This window comes from Mytilus trossulus, chromosome 4, assembly GCF_036588685.1.
Source record: "Mytilus trossulus isolate FHL-02 chromosome 4, PNRI_Mtr1.1.1.hap1, whole genome shotgun sequence".
Classification (NCBI taxonomy): Eukaryota; Metazoa; Mollusca; class Bivalvia; order Mytilida; family Mytilidae; genus Mytilus; species Mytilus trossulus.
In genome coordinates, this window is record NC_086376.1 from 12,373,649 (window position 1) to 12,387,098 (window position 13,450).

General features: G+C 31.6%; 2 protein-coding genes across 2 annotated transcripts in view; both read left to right on the forward strand.

Moving 5' to 3' along the window:
• The window catches only part of LOC134714699 (splicing factor Cactin-like), a 17,298-nt gene extending 12,797 nt beyond the window's left edge, over nucleotides 1-4,501 (forward strand). The window contains exons 14-18 of the mRNA XM_063576194.1: nucleotides 360-515; nucleotides 998-1,081; nucleotides 1,480-1,530; nucleotides 2,807-2,869; nucleotides 3,482-4,501. Of these exons, the coding sequence (XP_063432264.1) occupies nucleotides 360-515; nucleotides 998-1,081; nucleotides 1,480-1,530; nucleotides 2,807-2,869; nucleotides 3,482-3,607 (480 nt within the window). The 3' untranslated portion in view covers nucleotides 3,608-4,501. The remainder of the gene's footprint in view (nucleotides 1-359; nucleotides 516-997; nucleotides 1,082-1,479; nucleotides 1,531-2,806; nucleotides 2,870-3,481) is intronic.
• A 3,981-nt stretch (nucleotides 4,502-8,482) lies between these two features.
• LOC134714701 (trichohyalin-like) overlaps nucleotides 8,483-13,450 on the forward strand; it is a 91,878-nt gene continuing 86,910 nt past the window's right edge. The window contains exon 1 of the mRNA XM_063576196.1: nucleotides 8,483-8,517. The gene's annotated coding sequence lies outside the window, so the exon portion shown is untranslated. The remainder of the gene's footprint in view (nucleotides 8,518-13,450) is intronic.

Here is a 13,450-nt window from a genome sequence, read left to right on the forward strand (position 1 = left end):
TTATAATTGATATAAAATAATATTTGGTAATACATGTCAAACAGACCTAGTAATTTTCCATAAAAAACCTTTATATTATTATACCTGATATTTTTTGAAATTTTCATTTTCATCAAACAATTTTATTTGTTAATATTTCATTGCAAAACATACTGACCAGTACTAGACTAAGTACAGCTATGAATTTTTCAAGTAATTTTACTGTTTGAAATTGAAATATTAAAAGAATAAAAAAAATTCTGATAAACTTATGATATAATTAAAGACAAGATTTTTGATAATATTTCATATTTAGTTGATAAAGGCAAAAAAATATCTAAATCAAATGCCAAAATGTGCTACAATTTGTGTTTTTGCAGCTTGATGCTGATTCTGAGTTTGAGAAGAAGGCTAGGGAAGGTATGAATGATGATGAAGCACAGTTCAGTGTAGAAGTACCTCTCACAAGTCAAGCTTTCCTGTGGTCAGATAAATACAGGCCTAGAAAACCAAGGTTCTTCAACAGAGTTCATACGGTATGTTTATTAAGTCTATATCACAATTACTTTAATTTAAACCTTACCTACTTCAATTTATCAAAAAGTTTCTTTTAATTTTAATTGATTGAAATTTGAATGGGTACACTATTATCAAGAGTCCATATATCATAAAAGACATCCTTGGGGAGATGATTATGCTTTTTTTCTGAAAAAAAGGAGACATTAAACAAGATTTTTGGAGTAAAAATTTTGTACCAGGTCTTTGTTTTAATATATCCAAAGTTGATTTATTTCTTCACTTCATCAATAAAATTACATCAACATCTCAAATCACCGCTATTAAATAATTAAAAGAAAAAGACAAGTTTTGTTTTGATATAACTATTAATTGCAAAATTAACAGTTTTAAGCTATCAATTTTTATTTTTTTTGCATAAATAAGACTGCTGCAAGGGCTCAAGTTGGGTCAAATATGTATTTGTTTCATTTCTTTGTATTTACTTTTTATTTAATTTCAGGGTTTTGAGTGGAATAAATATAACCAAACCCATTATGATATAGATAATCCTCCTCCTAAAATTGTACAGGGTTATAAATTTAATGTAAGTAGAGGTAGAAGTAAATTTACATTTGGTTATCATGATGCATTGTAACTGTATGAAAGAACACTTTACAATACATCAACTTCTAATCACAATTAGCAAGATGAAAACATCAAGTTGAATTATTCTGCATTAGTTGATGAAAATTTATTATTATAGTATAAATATAAATTTGTTTATTAAAGTGTCACATATTGATTGCTATAAAACATATACAACAATATAATATTTACACATAAAACAATCAATATCCAGCCATAAATACTGACTTGTTGTGACACTAGAGTTAAAGTTATAAAGATATGAAGGGTATTTTTTTTGCGATGTTAACAACCCAACAACAGACATCTGAAAATTTCCGGAAGTATTTTAAGTATATTATTTTATTTGTTTTTCAGATTTTTTATCCAGATTTAATTGATAAAACAAAGCCTCCAGAATATACTCTTGTAAGTATCAAACTCTATATATAGAATTGACTTAAGTTATATGAAAAAGTGGATAGAACTGAAAGTTTTAAGTAGGCTAACCTATTTCATCTGAAATTGTCAAATATAATGAAGACACATCATTCTCTCTCAATAAATTGTTCAAGTTTTAATGTAATACTTTCTACAAATAGTTGCCATGGTTTCCTGTTTATTTTTATGCCCCACCTACGATGGTAGAGGGGCATTATGTTTTCTGGTCTGTGCGTCTGTTCGTTCGTCCGTCTGTCCCGCTTCAGGTTAAAGTTTTTGGTCAAGGTAGTTTTTGATGAAGTTGAAGTCCAATCAACTTAAAACTTAGTACACATGTTCCTTATGATATGATCTTTCTAATTTTAAAGCCAAATTAAACTTTTGTCCCCAATTTCACAGTCCACTGAACATAGAAAATGAAAGTGCATGTTTCAGGTTAAAGTTTTTGGTAAAGGTAGTTTTTGATGAAGTTGAAGTCCAATCAACTTGAAACTTAGTACACATGTTCCCTATGATATTATCTTTCTAATTTTAATGCCTAATTATATTTTTTATCCAATTTCATCGTCCATTGAACATGGAAAATGATAGTGCGAGTGAGGCATCCGTGTACTTTGGACACATTCTTGTTTGTGATGTTAACAGACAAACTAGAGGCTCTAAAGAGCCTGTGTCGCTCACCTTGGTCTATGTGAATATTAAACAAAGGAAGCAGATTGAAAATTGACTACAAAGGTCAATAACTCCTACAGGGGTCAATTGACCATTTCGTTCATGTTGACTTATTTGTAGATCTTACTTTGCTGAACATTATTGCTGTTTACAGTTTATCTCTATCTAAAATAATATTCAAGATAATAACCAAAAACAACAAAATTTCCTTAAAATTACCAAAAAAGTTATAAGCCAAAAACTGCATTTTACCCCTATGTTCTATTTATAGCCATGGCGGCCATCTTGGTTAGTTGGCGGGGTCACGGGACACAATTTTTAAACTAGATACCCCAATGATGATTGTGGCCAAGTTTGGTTAAATTTGGCCCAGTAGTTTCAGAGGAGAAGATTTTTGTAAAAGTTAACGCCGGACGCATGACGACGACAGACGACGCCGACGACGGACGACGCCGGACGCCAAGTGATGAGAAAAGCTCACTTGGCCCTTCGGGCCAGGTGAGCTAAAAACTGATTTATGTTGCAAACTGTAATATCAAACAAATCATGGAGCAAGGTAGCTTTGTAATCATACTTTACCTATGTTTTGCAGACTCCATGTGACGATAACAAAGACTTTGCCATACTAAGATATCGTGCAGGTCCACCTTATGAAGTAAGTACAATTATTTGTCATTTATAAAGAGACATTTTGTTGCCACTAGTTGACCAGGGCATTAGCAAGGAAAGATAAACACTATATTAGGTGGTAAATGAATTTTTACTGGTTTAATCATTATTTCACATGATTAGCCACTTAATTCATTCATTAGACTGGTGTGTTTGTTTTTCGGTTGGAAATTTTAATTAAATAACTTTGCAAATTTATTTTTTTAGAAGGGCTTTGAAATATAGGTTCAGATATTGTCACAGATTATTTTGAAATAAAAGTATCTACCCTTTAATATCTTTAAACATTCTTTAAAAGTTTCTAAATGGCTATTGTTCTCACAATTTTATGTTGAAGTTAATGATTACTTACTTTGTAAAAAAAAAACACTGCACCAGTATTAATTTACATAGCTTTCAAGTTCAAATTCTAGTGGTTTTTGAGACATATTTGTTGAAAAAATTGTGGACTACATCCATAGAACCTTAAACTTACCACTAGTTGAAAATAAGGCATCACAAAAATAATTAAGTCAATGATATTAAAAGAAAAATATAACCACAAACATAAATGTATGATAAAATTGCTAACTAAATTTTGAATAAATTGTTATTTCAGGATATAGCATTCAAGGTTGTTAACAGAGAGTGGGAATATTCATACAAACGGGGATTTAGATGTCAGTTTCAAAACAATATATTTCAAATGTGGTTCCACTTTAAACGATATCGTTACAGACGGTGACCAACATGGAGATCTTCACAAATGTGCTCATTTATTGTACTTCAGATTATACAAATGTACAAGTGTTTGGCCATTCTAGAACACTATGCCCTTTATATGTTACAGCAAACAAAGGTGATGTGCAGGTAGAAATGTTAAGCCTGAAAAGTGAATATCCCATGCATATAGTGTTGTTAGACATGATCTTTTATGTTATATGTCTTGAAAATTGGCAGCTTGTTGCAATATTAACAAAGAGACAAGAGCAGACTATACTGTTCTGTTTTCAAATATACTGACATACTTCTTTATTCAAGTATGATTTCAAGGTTAAAGATGTTGATTTTATTGTATTCAATAGGATATGATTATTAAGGCGATATGGTTTTCTATGTATTTATGATTGATTTATTCTTTTTCATAAAATGTGACTATGTGTTTTAATGAGCTGCATACCTGTCATTAAAATGTGCATTAGTGAACTTCTAATTAAACTATTGCCATCTGACAAACTATTTTTGTTCATCTTTAATAGGGTAATAAATAAAACCCTTAGATAAAAATTCTGGAGTCAATTTCACAAAATTAATTAAGACTAAGATTTATGGTAATATACTGAATTGTTCAAAACCTATGGTTTAATCATATATATATGGCTTAATCGTAAGTTTATATGAAACTGACTCCTGAAGTTCACTGTGTTCATAAGTATGATTTCTCTCAGTTTTCTGTATTATGATTTTCTTGCTTTATAGTATTTCTCAGAAAATCACTATTATGCAAATAAGTGTATGTTGTTGAAAATTTTAGTGAGGTCTGATGAAGAATGTGGCAGTCAAATCTTTTCATTCATTTCATCACATAAATTCAATATTGATTTTAAATATGTCAATAAAACTGTTTTATATTACTAAAATTGTTTTGTTTGTTTTGTTTGTTTTTTTATGTCTTATCTTGATTAAGAAGTGGAGATAAGAGTTAGGCCTGCAGATGCTTGCGGCAGTAACATCAACAATTTGTTTGTGATTAGGTCAGTGTTGACTGTTGAGCGACCATTAATCATGATTATGGTATGCCTCTGTATATGCAATATTTGCACATCTTATTACCATGATGTACTGCAGTAATTGATGAGTAGCATATCATCGACAATTATTGTTTTATAATTGAAAAAAGAGTTAAAAAAAACGACTGCATGGTAGTGGTATTGTCTACTATGAAATGTTTTTCTGCCATACTTGTTTCGTAGGTGAACATTTCGTAGTGGACATATTTACATGTTTTATTTTTCCCCACAATCCCTATATTGCAATAGTAACAAGAATGATTCTTTTGATCAAAGTCCATACTAAGCTGTACACTGATATTTTTTGAATAATTTCAAAACCAGATACCGAAGGAGATTTGACCCGTTTTCGAGTGGACATTAACAAAATGCGGTATCACTCTGGTCCATTTGATGTGCTTAATTTTGTTAACAAACAATTAAACTGCCGTTATAAAAGCATCACATCTTTTGTAAGACCCTAAAGTTTATTTCACTTGCAAGCATTGACAATGACTGATTTTATAAAACTTTTTTTAGCAAAATTTAATAACTTCGTTTCGTAGTGGACATTTTGTCAGGGACACACCTTCTAAAATAAAAAAATGTCAAAAGCTGTTTGTTGAGATATGTTGGCTCCAAACATACTAAGTAAAAATAACATTTTTTCTACCTTTTTTTACAATATTTAAGAGTTTGAATGTTGAACAGGTGGTCTAGGGACTTGCCATTTTGGTTATTTTGAACCATTTAGGAATCAATATCTATTAATCCCGCTAAAAATAGTATATGTTTCTTTACGTAAGAAAAATAAATCTAATTCAATGTACTGACTGCACAAAACATTACTTGTAAAAATCAAACACAGTTTTATACGACCGCAAAAATTTTACTTTTTTGGTCGTATATTGGTATCAGGTTGGCGTCGTCGTCTGCGTCGTACTTAAAAAAATGTGTGTCCAAAACTGATCTCAATTCAAATTTATAATGGAGTTAGCAACAATAACTACTCATTTAAATACATCATAAAATATTAAAATGTAAAACAAAGTGCTTGTTATCACTGAATGGGAAAGATTGTTTAAATTTATCAGTTGGTAGTAAAAGTGAATATACATTGTATATTATATAAAACAATGATTTAAGTTGATTCAACTACTATTCTGGACAAAGAAAGATAACTCCAATTGAAAATTTCTTGCTATTGCACAATATTGTGCAATTAGATATTTCTTGCAATACTGTGCAATTGAAAATATTTGCTATTGGACAATACTGTGCAATTGAAGATTTCTTGCTATTGCTGAAGACTGTGCAATTGAAAATTTCTTGCTATTGCACATTACTGTGCAATTGAAGATTTCTTGCTATTGCTGAATACTGTGCAATCGAAAATTTCTTGCTATTGCACAATACTTAATGTAATAATTTTGGATCCTGATTTGAACCAACTTGAAAACTGGGCTTATAATCAAAAATCAAAGTACATGTTAAGATTCAGCATATCAGAGAAGCCAAAGAATTTAATTTTTGTTAAAATCAAACTTAGTTTAATTTTGGACCCTTTGGACTTTAATGTAGACCAATTTGAAAACGGGACTAAAAATTAAGAATCTACATACACAGTAAGATTTGGCATATCAAAGAACCCCAATTATTCGATTTTTGATGAAATCAAACAAAGATCAATTTTGGACCCTTTGGGCCCCTTATTCATAAACTGTTGGGACCAAAACTCCCAAAATCAAACCCAACCTTCCTTTTATAGTCACAAACCTTGTATTTAAATTTCATAGATTTCTATTTACTTATACTAATGTTATGGTGCGAAAACCAAGAATAATGCTTATTTGGCCCCCTTTTTGGCCCCTAATTCCTAAACTGTTGGAACCGCAACTCCCAAAATCAATCCCAATCTTTCTTTTGTGGTCATTAACCTTGTGTTTAAATTTCATTGATTTCTATTTACTTATACTAAAGTTATTGTGCGAAAACCAAGAATAATGCTTATTTGAGCCCTTTTTGGGCCCTTAATTCCTAAAATGTTGGGACCAAAACTCCCAAAATCAATCTCAACCTTCCTTTTGTGGTCATAAACCTTGTGTTAAAATTTCATAGATTTCTTTTCTCTTTTACTAAAGTTGAGTGTGAAAACTTATTTTACGCATGCATCATAGTTTTTTTTTAGAATTATCAAAGTTAAAGCCAATAGATATCATAGAAGTATGTTAATCAAATAATCATGTCGCAATTAAAACAGTCAGAAAGGGATTGACTCATGAAACTGAAACAAAGCATAAAAACAGTAATTTATATAGTATTTCCAAATAAACTCCATGTACCGATCTGATTGTTGAAAGCTGTACGGTGGCCTGCAGTTGTTATAGTTTCTGTGTCATTTTGTCTCTTCTGAAGAGTTGTGTCATTGGCAATAATCTTGTTTTTTGTGCATATCACAAATTTAGTATAAGAAATTCATAGACAGTCTAGAAAATAGACCTTTTGTAATTGTCAAAAGCACAGAGTGTCTATATGACCATTATTATGGGCATATCTGTATAGCAGATTATATGTAGTTTCCAGGTGTCCATTAGATTACACGTCAGTTTAACATTTCTGTGTTCAGTGGGCTACTAAATCACGGAAAAAATCCATATCAGTATGTAGTCTTAAATTTTGAAATCTCATGCCAGATGCCTAATGTTCAGACATTGTTGTTTTTAAAAAGTGTTTACTTAGGTCGAACAACAATCATTTTTAAGTTTTTTTCGTTTATACAATTTGTGATTATGGCCAAATCCAAGATTTTAAAAAGATGTTGTAGTTGTCGATAATTGAATTTATACTGACAAGCTGAGCAATGCAAAAAATAATGTGGACGACTATACGCTAAAAATTGTATAGATATTGTGGAAAACATGAGATTTTCAAAATTATTTAGCGATGAAAGGGGGAGTACGCCCTCTACCCCTGTATCCTCGAATGCACGTTTAGGTATACATGGACAAAAACCTCGTCCCATGCATTAGTATAGGTAAAGACGAAAAAGTACTATTTGACAAACATATGAATTGCTTCCCACATCAAATAATCTTCAATCAAATTATAGATTTTTTTTTAAATAGTCGAGTACACCTTTTACATTCGGGTGTGTTGGAATCTTCTTTCAATGTTATAAATTGTAAAAAAAAAAACAATAAAAAGGCAACTTTCTGGCTTCGGAATTCATTATTTTAATATTTTCATGCTAAAATTTTTTTGGAAGTTTTTAAAATTCATAATTGGAAAAGAATAAAAATATGGGTCAATTGAAATGACAAGAAATGATAGGTGTATTCGATTACAAATTTCTAATTACTTATTCCATTATAATATGTGTGTCAATAAAATCGTTCAAAGTTGAATGATATTTAAATATTTAAAGATTATAAAAATTAGTTGGGGTTGATTTTTACTTAAAGTATATTCCAGCAAACAATACGTGTTCAAAGAGCAAAAACATGCATGCAGTGTATGCACCCCTCAGTCATGCTTCAATGCAATAGGACGAAATACGTTGAGTTAGGTCGGTTATGTCGAGTAAAGTCATTTGATTGGAAATCTCTGTTATGACATTACAATCCTAGTGTTCAAACATAATATTTCTTTCTTTTCCCCTTAGAAATCCCTTCAGTGTTCTATGTTTATTTACTATTGATTTAAACTAATCATACTGTATTGTCTTTAAGTGGATTGTTGTCCTGATTTTATCAATAAATTTACCTTAATTTACATAACAAGAGAAGAAATGTGCCTTAACACGTATAATATTTAAACCCCTTTCACCTTTAGTTAAAGTTTTTATTAATACCGTTAAGTGGGTTAGGAAACAGGAGTAATAATCTAGGTAAATAGTTTATTGTGTGGAATGATATTTTGCACCTTTTTTTATTACTTTCACATTATCATACCCTTCCCTAAGCACACTGTCCCTCACTCAAGGTGTTTGCTTTTACCACATAATGAATGTTGTACAAGATTTAATGTTCGCGGGTTTTCACTCTGGCTGAATGAACAGGTCCAGTCCGTTGCGAGTATGACTACACTTAATTTTGTTCAATTTGGCGATTTTGGCAAAATATTATTTATTGACTTCTTGTACTGATATTGTCGTACGTGAAAAAAAAGGTTAGGGCAGACAATTTTAACGACTTCCCAGTCCGATCCCCCGGCTTTTATTTGAAAAAATTGTCAAACTTGGTCGACAAGATATTTCTGGCGGGACACTAGTCATGTTACACAACTTGTCAGTTTGTATATCTCTCTATATTCAAGATTTTGTAAGGTGTTTTTATTTTTTTACGTATCCTTGGACGCACCAAAGTTCGGTGTTTAGTTCTGACTTAATCACAAACTAAAATACTTGCATACATTACGCAGAATTAATACCCTTTGAACATATTTTGAAGCTTCAACGTTAATTGCTGTTTACCAGGTAACCGTCCAGTGACAAATATTTCATTTTGTATAATGCGTTTTACTTTTTATATCAGTATACTCTGGTTTACGTGATGCTTGATGTCTCATAGAAGGAGTGAAGTAAGATTTAATTTTTCCAGGGGTAGTACAAATAAAGAATATTTGTCCGTATCATGACTACAAAGAAGAGCATTGTGAAGTTTACAATACACAAATATTACTCAAATTAGTGTCATTGAGATCCGTTCTTGTAGTTTTTTGTTTTTTTTTATATTGTTATTCTCCCTAGACATCTTGTTTAAACAGCTGCGTCCTGTCGGAAAATAAGCGTCTTTCTCGGATGCCACGCCGGCCCCTCAGTGTTTTATGGTACTATTAAATACATCACCTTCGGAGAATTACATATCCAGTATGTTGCATAATTAATTCCTCGGTCCCGAAAATTAAATATGAAATATTACCATCGGACAAACAAATCACAATTAATCAATCAAGACATCGTTGCAGCTATACAGTAAAGTCCCCGGCCATGTATAACTACACCTGTTACTTTGTTCAGGAACATATATATTAACATACTGTTCCCAGCTTTGTTCTACTATTTCACCAAATATATCTTATTTTCTGAATACTTCAAACTAACTATAATTATTCAACAGGATATATAGAGAGGAAAATAACACATGTGATACATGTGATTTCCATGCACACAGCTAACAAATGCATGTAATTTCCATGCACACAGCTAACAAATGCATGTGATTTCCATGCACACAGCTAACAAATGCATGTGATTTCCATGCACACAAACAAATGCTTAGACAATATACGTATAGTGTCTTGAAATATGAAATTTATTTGTATGAGGCTTAGAAACGGGAAAATGCGAGGTTCTACCGAGCATTTTCCCGTTTCGTGCCGAATACAAATAAATTTCATATTTCAAGACACTATACGTATATTGTTTTTATACTGAAATCGAAAAAAAATGAAAAATGAAAAAAACATGTAACAAAAATTGTTAAAAAAAGTGTTTGGAATTTCCCTCTTGAGGTACCATTTTGGGGTATTTCCCTTTGAGCGTAGTCCAGGTGGTAAGACATTGGCGTATAGATACATTTTATCTTGAGATGCAGTAGTTTTGATAATGTGAGAAACAGTTTTATACAGAGTCTAAAAACTTTTATTAAAGATGTTGTAACTACTAAACTTTATGATGATCTATTTAGTTCCGAAATCAACACTTTACAGCTAATTATCGACTGCAGTGTATTTCATTTTCTGTCCAGAGGCGATGTTTTTAAAGTGGAATGTATTACTAGAGGACTATGTTTTAAGTTACATCAGGTGCGATCGAATTTATTGAGGTAGTACTAATAAATCAATATCAAACAGCTTAATGAATAAGTGTGCAAATGTGACAATTGATAATTTGAAATGGAGCAACGAACTTTTTAGAGTCCAATGACTTGCGCTCCAGTTTCGGTCATGTATATATTCATGGGATGTATTCATTCTCGTGTGTAAATAGAGGTGGTGGTTAATGTGTATAAACAATCAATTCAGAATTTCTAGTGCATTGGATTAACTGATAATATATATACGTATGATATTCACACTGAAAAGTGGGTCGTCTGATATAGGCGGAACAGTACAGACTAAAGTAAAGTAAAATTAAGGAATAAGAAAGGGAAAATTAACTTAATTAATAACATTTGATAAACATGATATATAAATAACCAATTTGAAGACATAAAAGTTTAAATTGAAAAAAGTTTGACCATTGTTACTTTACGTTGTCATGGTCGTGACGTGATGTTGTTGATGAAATACAATAAGGAGGCGGGGCTTATAGGTCAGTTGGGGTCATTGACGTATCTATAATACTAAAATTACGAGGTCCAATTTGTCAGCCGTCATCACGTAAAAACCACGAATCAAAGAATTCGACTTTATATATAGCTAATATAGTACAAAGGTGTAGATTAAAAATTACACAACTCCAGGCCCTTTTGTTTTCCACGTAATTAATATTGCCAATTATTAAGAAGTTCCGGATCGAGTCCGATACCGATACCAATAGTATATTCATCTGTTACCGATTACCTTATTTGTACGTTCCGCATCTGACAGGCGCACCACCAAACGGTGTATTCAGGATTAATATGCTATATACACGGGTCGTATCCACAGGGTTGAAACTACTAAATTGTCAAATTTTAATCAGTTTAGACTTTCTAAGATAACAATACGCCTAAAATCTGGACTAAAATTAAGGCGTATAGGTACAGTTTTCAATTTGTTAGCCGGCATGACGTAAATAAACTTTATTTAGATCTAATATATGACAATGCTGTTGATTAGAAAATACTCCATTCCAGGACCTTTTGTTTTTCAAATAATTAATATTACCAATAATTGATAAGTTCCAGTTCGACGGGTTCAAACAGAAAGATTTGAAAGCAGAGAAAACTGTGTATTGTATAATCGGCATAACTTTATCAGATAAAAATACTTATACTAAAATAAGGCTTGCGCATAGTTATATACTTTAATTCAGTCACGGACCCGCGATATACCGGCGGGTGTGTTCTAGTAAAGCTAACGTTTATACGTATAGCTTTATCTGTACAGTAAACTAGCTGATTGCAGTATAAATGTGATTTCCATGCACACAGCTAACAAGTGCATGTGATTTCCATGCACACAGCTAACAAATGCATGTTATTTCCATGCACACAGCTAACAAATGCATATGATTTCCATGCACACAGCTAACAAATGCATGTGATTTCCATTCACACAGCTAACAAATGCATGTGATTTCCATTCACACAGCTAACAAATGCATGAGATTTCCATGCATCCAGCTAACAAATGCATGTGATTTCCATTCACACAGCTAGTGTTTCTGCAATAAACTTCTTCGAGAACGCTGGAAATCAAAAGTTTCGAAGCCATTTTTTTAACTGACTGAAAGCGTTTATGACAGAACAGTATCAACCACCTTAGGTCAAACCAACTTGCAGAAGAGTTGCAACCTTAATTAAATTTGATACATGTAATTGTATAACTTTGATTATTTTGATAAAAAAATTAGTATGTTGCTTAGTTTTCTATGTTGTGTCTTGTATACTTTTATATCATCTGTTTGGCTTTTTTTTCTTGGCACTGGCTACGGTTACATGGAAATGTAACAATAATAAAAATATTATTGTTACATAGGAGACTAAATGCCGGAATGCAAAGGCGGATAAGGAACCGATTAATTACGAATGTAACAATAATTACTGAGGTTACGGTTACATGGCGTTATTGTTACATGAAAAACAGCAATCATTAAACTTAAATCTTGTATAGTTTTGTTGCATTAATCTTGCATATGTACGAAATAATACTTGTAATAATGATACTAAATATTCCGTAAATAAATGTTTAAACTGTTTTTTTCTAACGTATAAATGGTTTTGGTGTTATAAAGATACTACTTTTGATAAGTAGTGCCAAAGGCGAAAATATAGACCAATGGTTTGTTTTTGAGAACTCAGGCTGAGAAAAGTGTCCACTTTAAATATTTAACTGCACACCTACTCGTATTACTGTCATTATTCAATGCACAATGGATGAAGAGATTCTTGTGACCAATTTTGTTGTGGGTGAAAAATTTAAAACTTGGGATTCGTTCGAAACAAAACTGAAACAATATCAAGACACAAATTTCATTCAGCTTTACAAACGCAGTTCTAAAAAAAATTGATTCATCTATAACAAAGTTTGCTAACTGTGAAGTAAAATACTGCGAACTTCGGTATACATGTATCCACGGAGGACGTAATTTCGTTTCAAAATCAGACGGAGCTCGTCCAAACCAAAGGTAAGTTATTTTAACCTATAAACGAATATCAATTGGTCAAAATATTCATTTCGTTTCATAATTCAAAGTTTGAATTGACACAGACCAAGTCTCCAACTCTTTTTTGCCCTCTTTCAACGACATATTTGCTACATCTACATCATTTAAATGGAGAGGGTCTAAGACCCATTACGCATGTAAGTTAAGTCATTCAATATGGTGCTCATTAAAAACATTTTTATATGTGAAATTAAAATCAAATGTTTGTTTTGTGACAAAAAGAGATATCGCAGAATGGAACTGTACAGTATGTGATACGGACGTTCACAGTGCGGCATCACTGGTGTGTGATGGCTGCGTGGAGTGGTTTCACCAAAAATGTGTCGGACTCAGAAATGCTCCAAAAACCACTTACTGGATATGTAGAAAATGTCATTGCAAATAAATAATTAAAGAATTTATATTTAATAATTGTATGTATTGTAAATATAAAATAAATGTCTTTAAT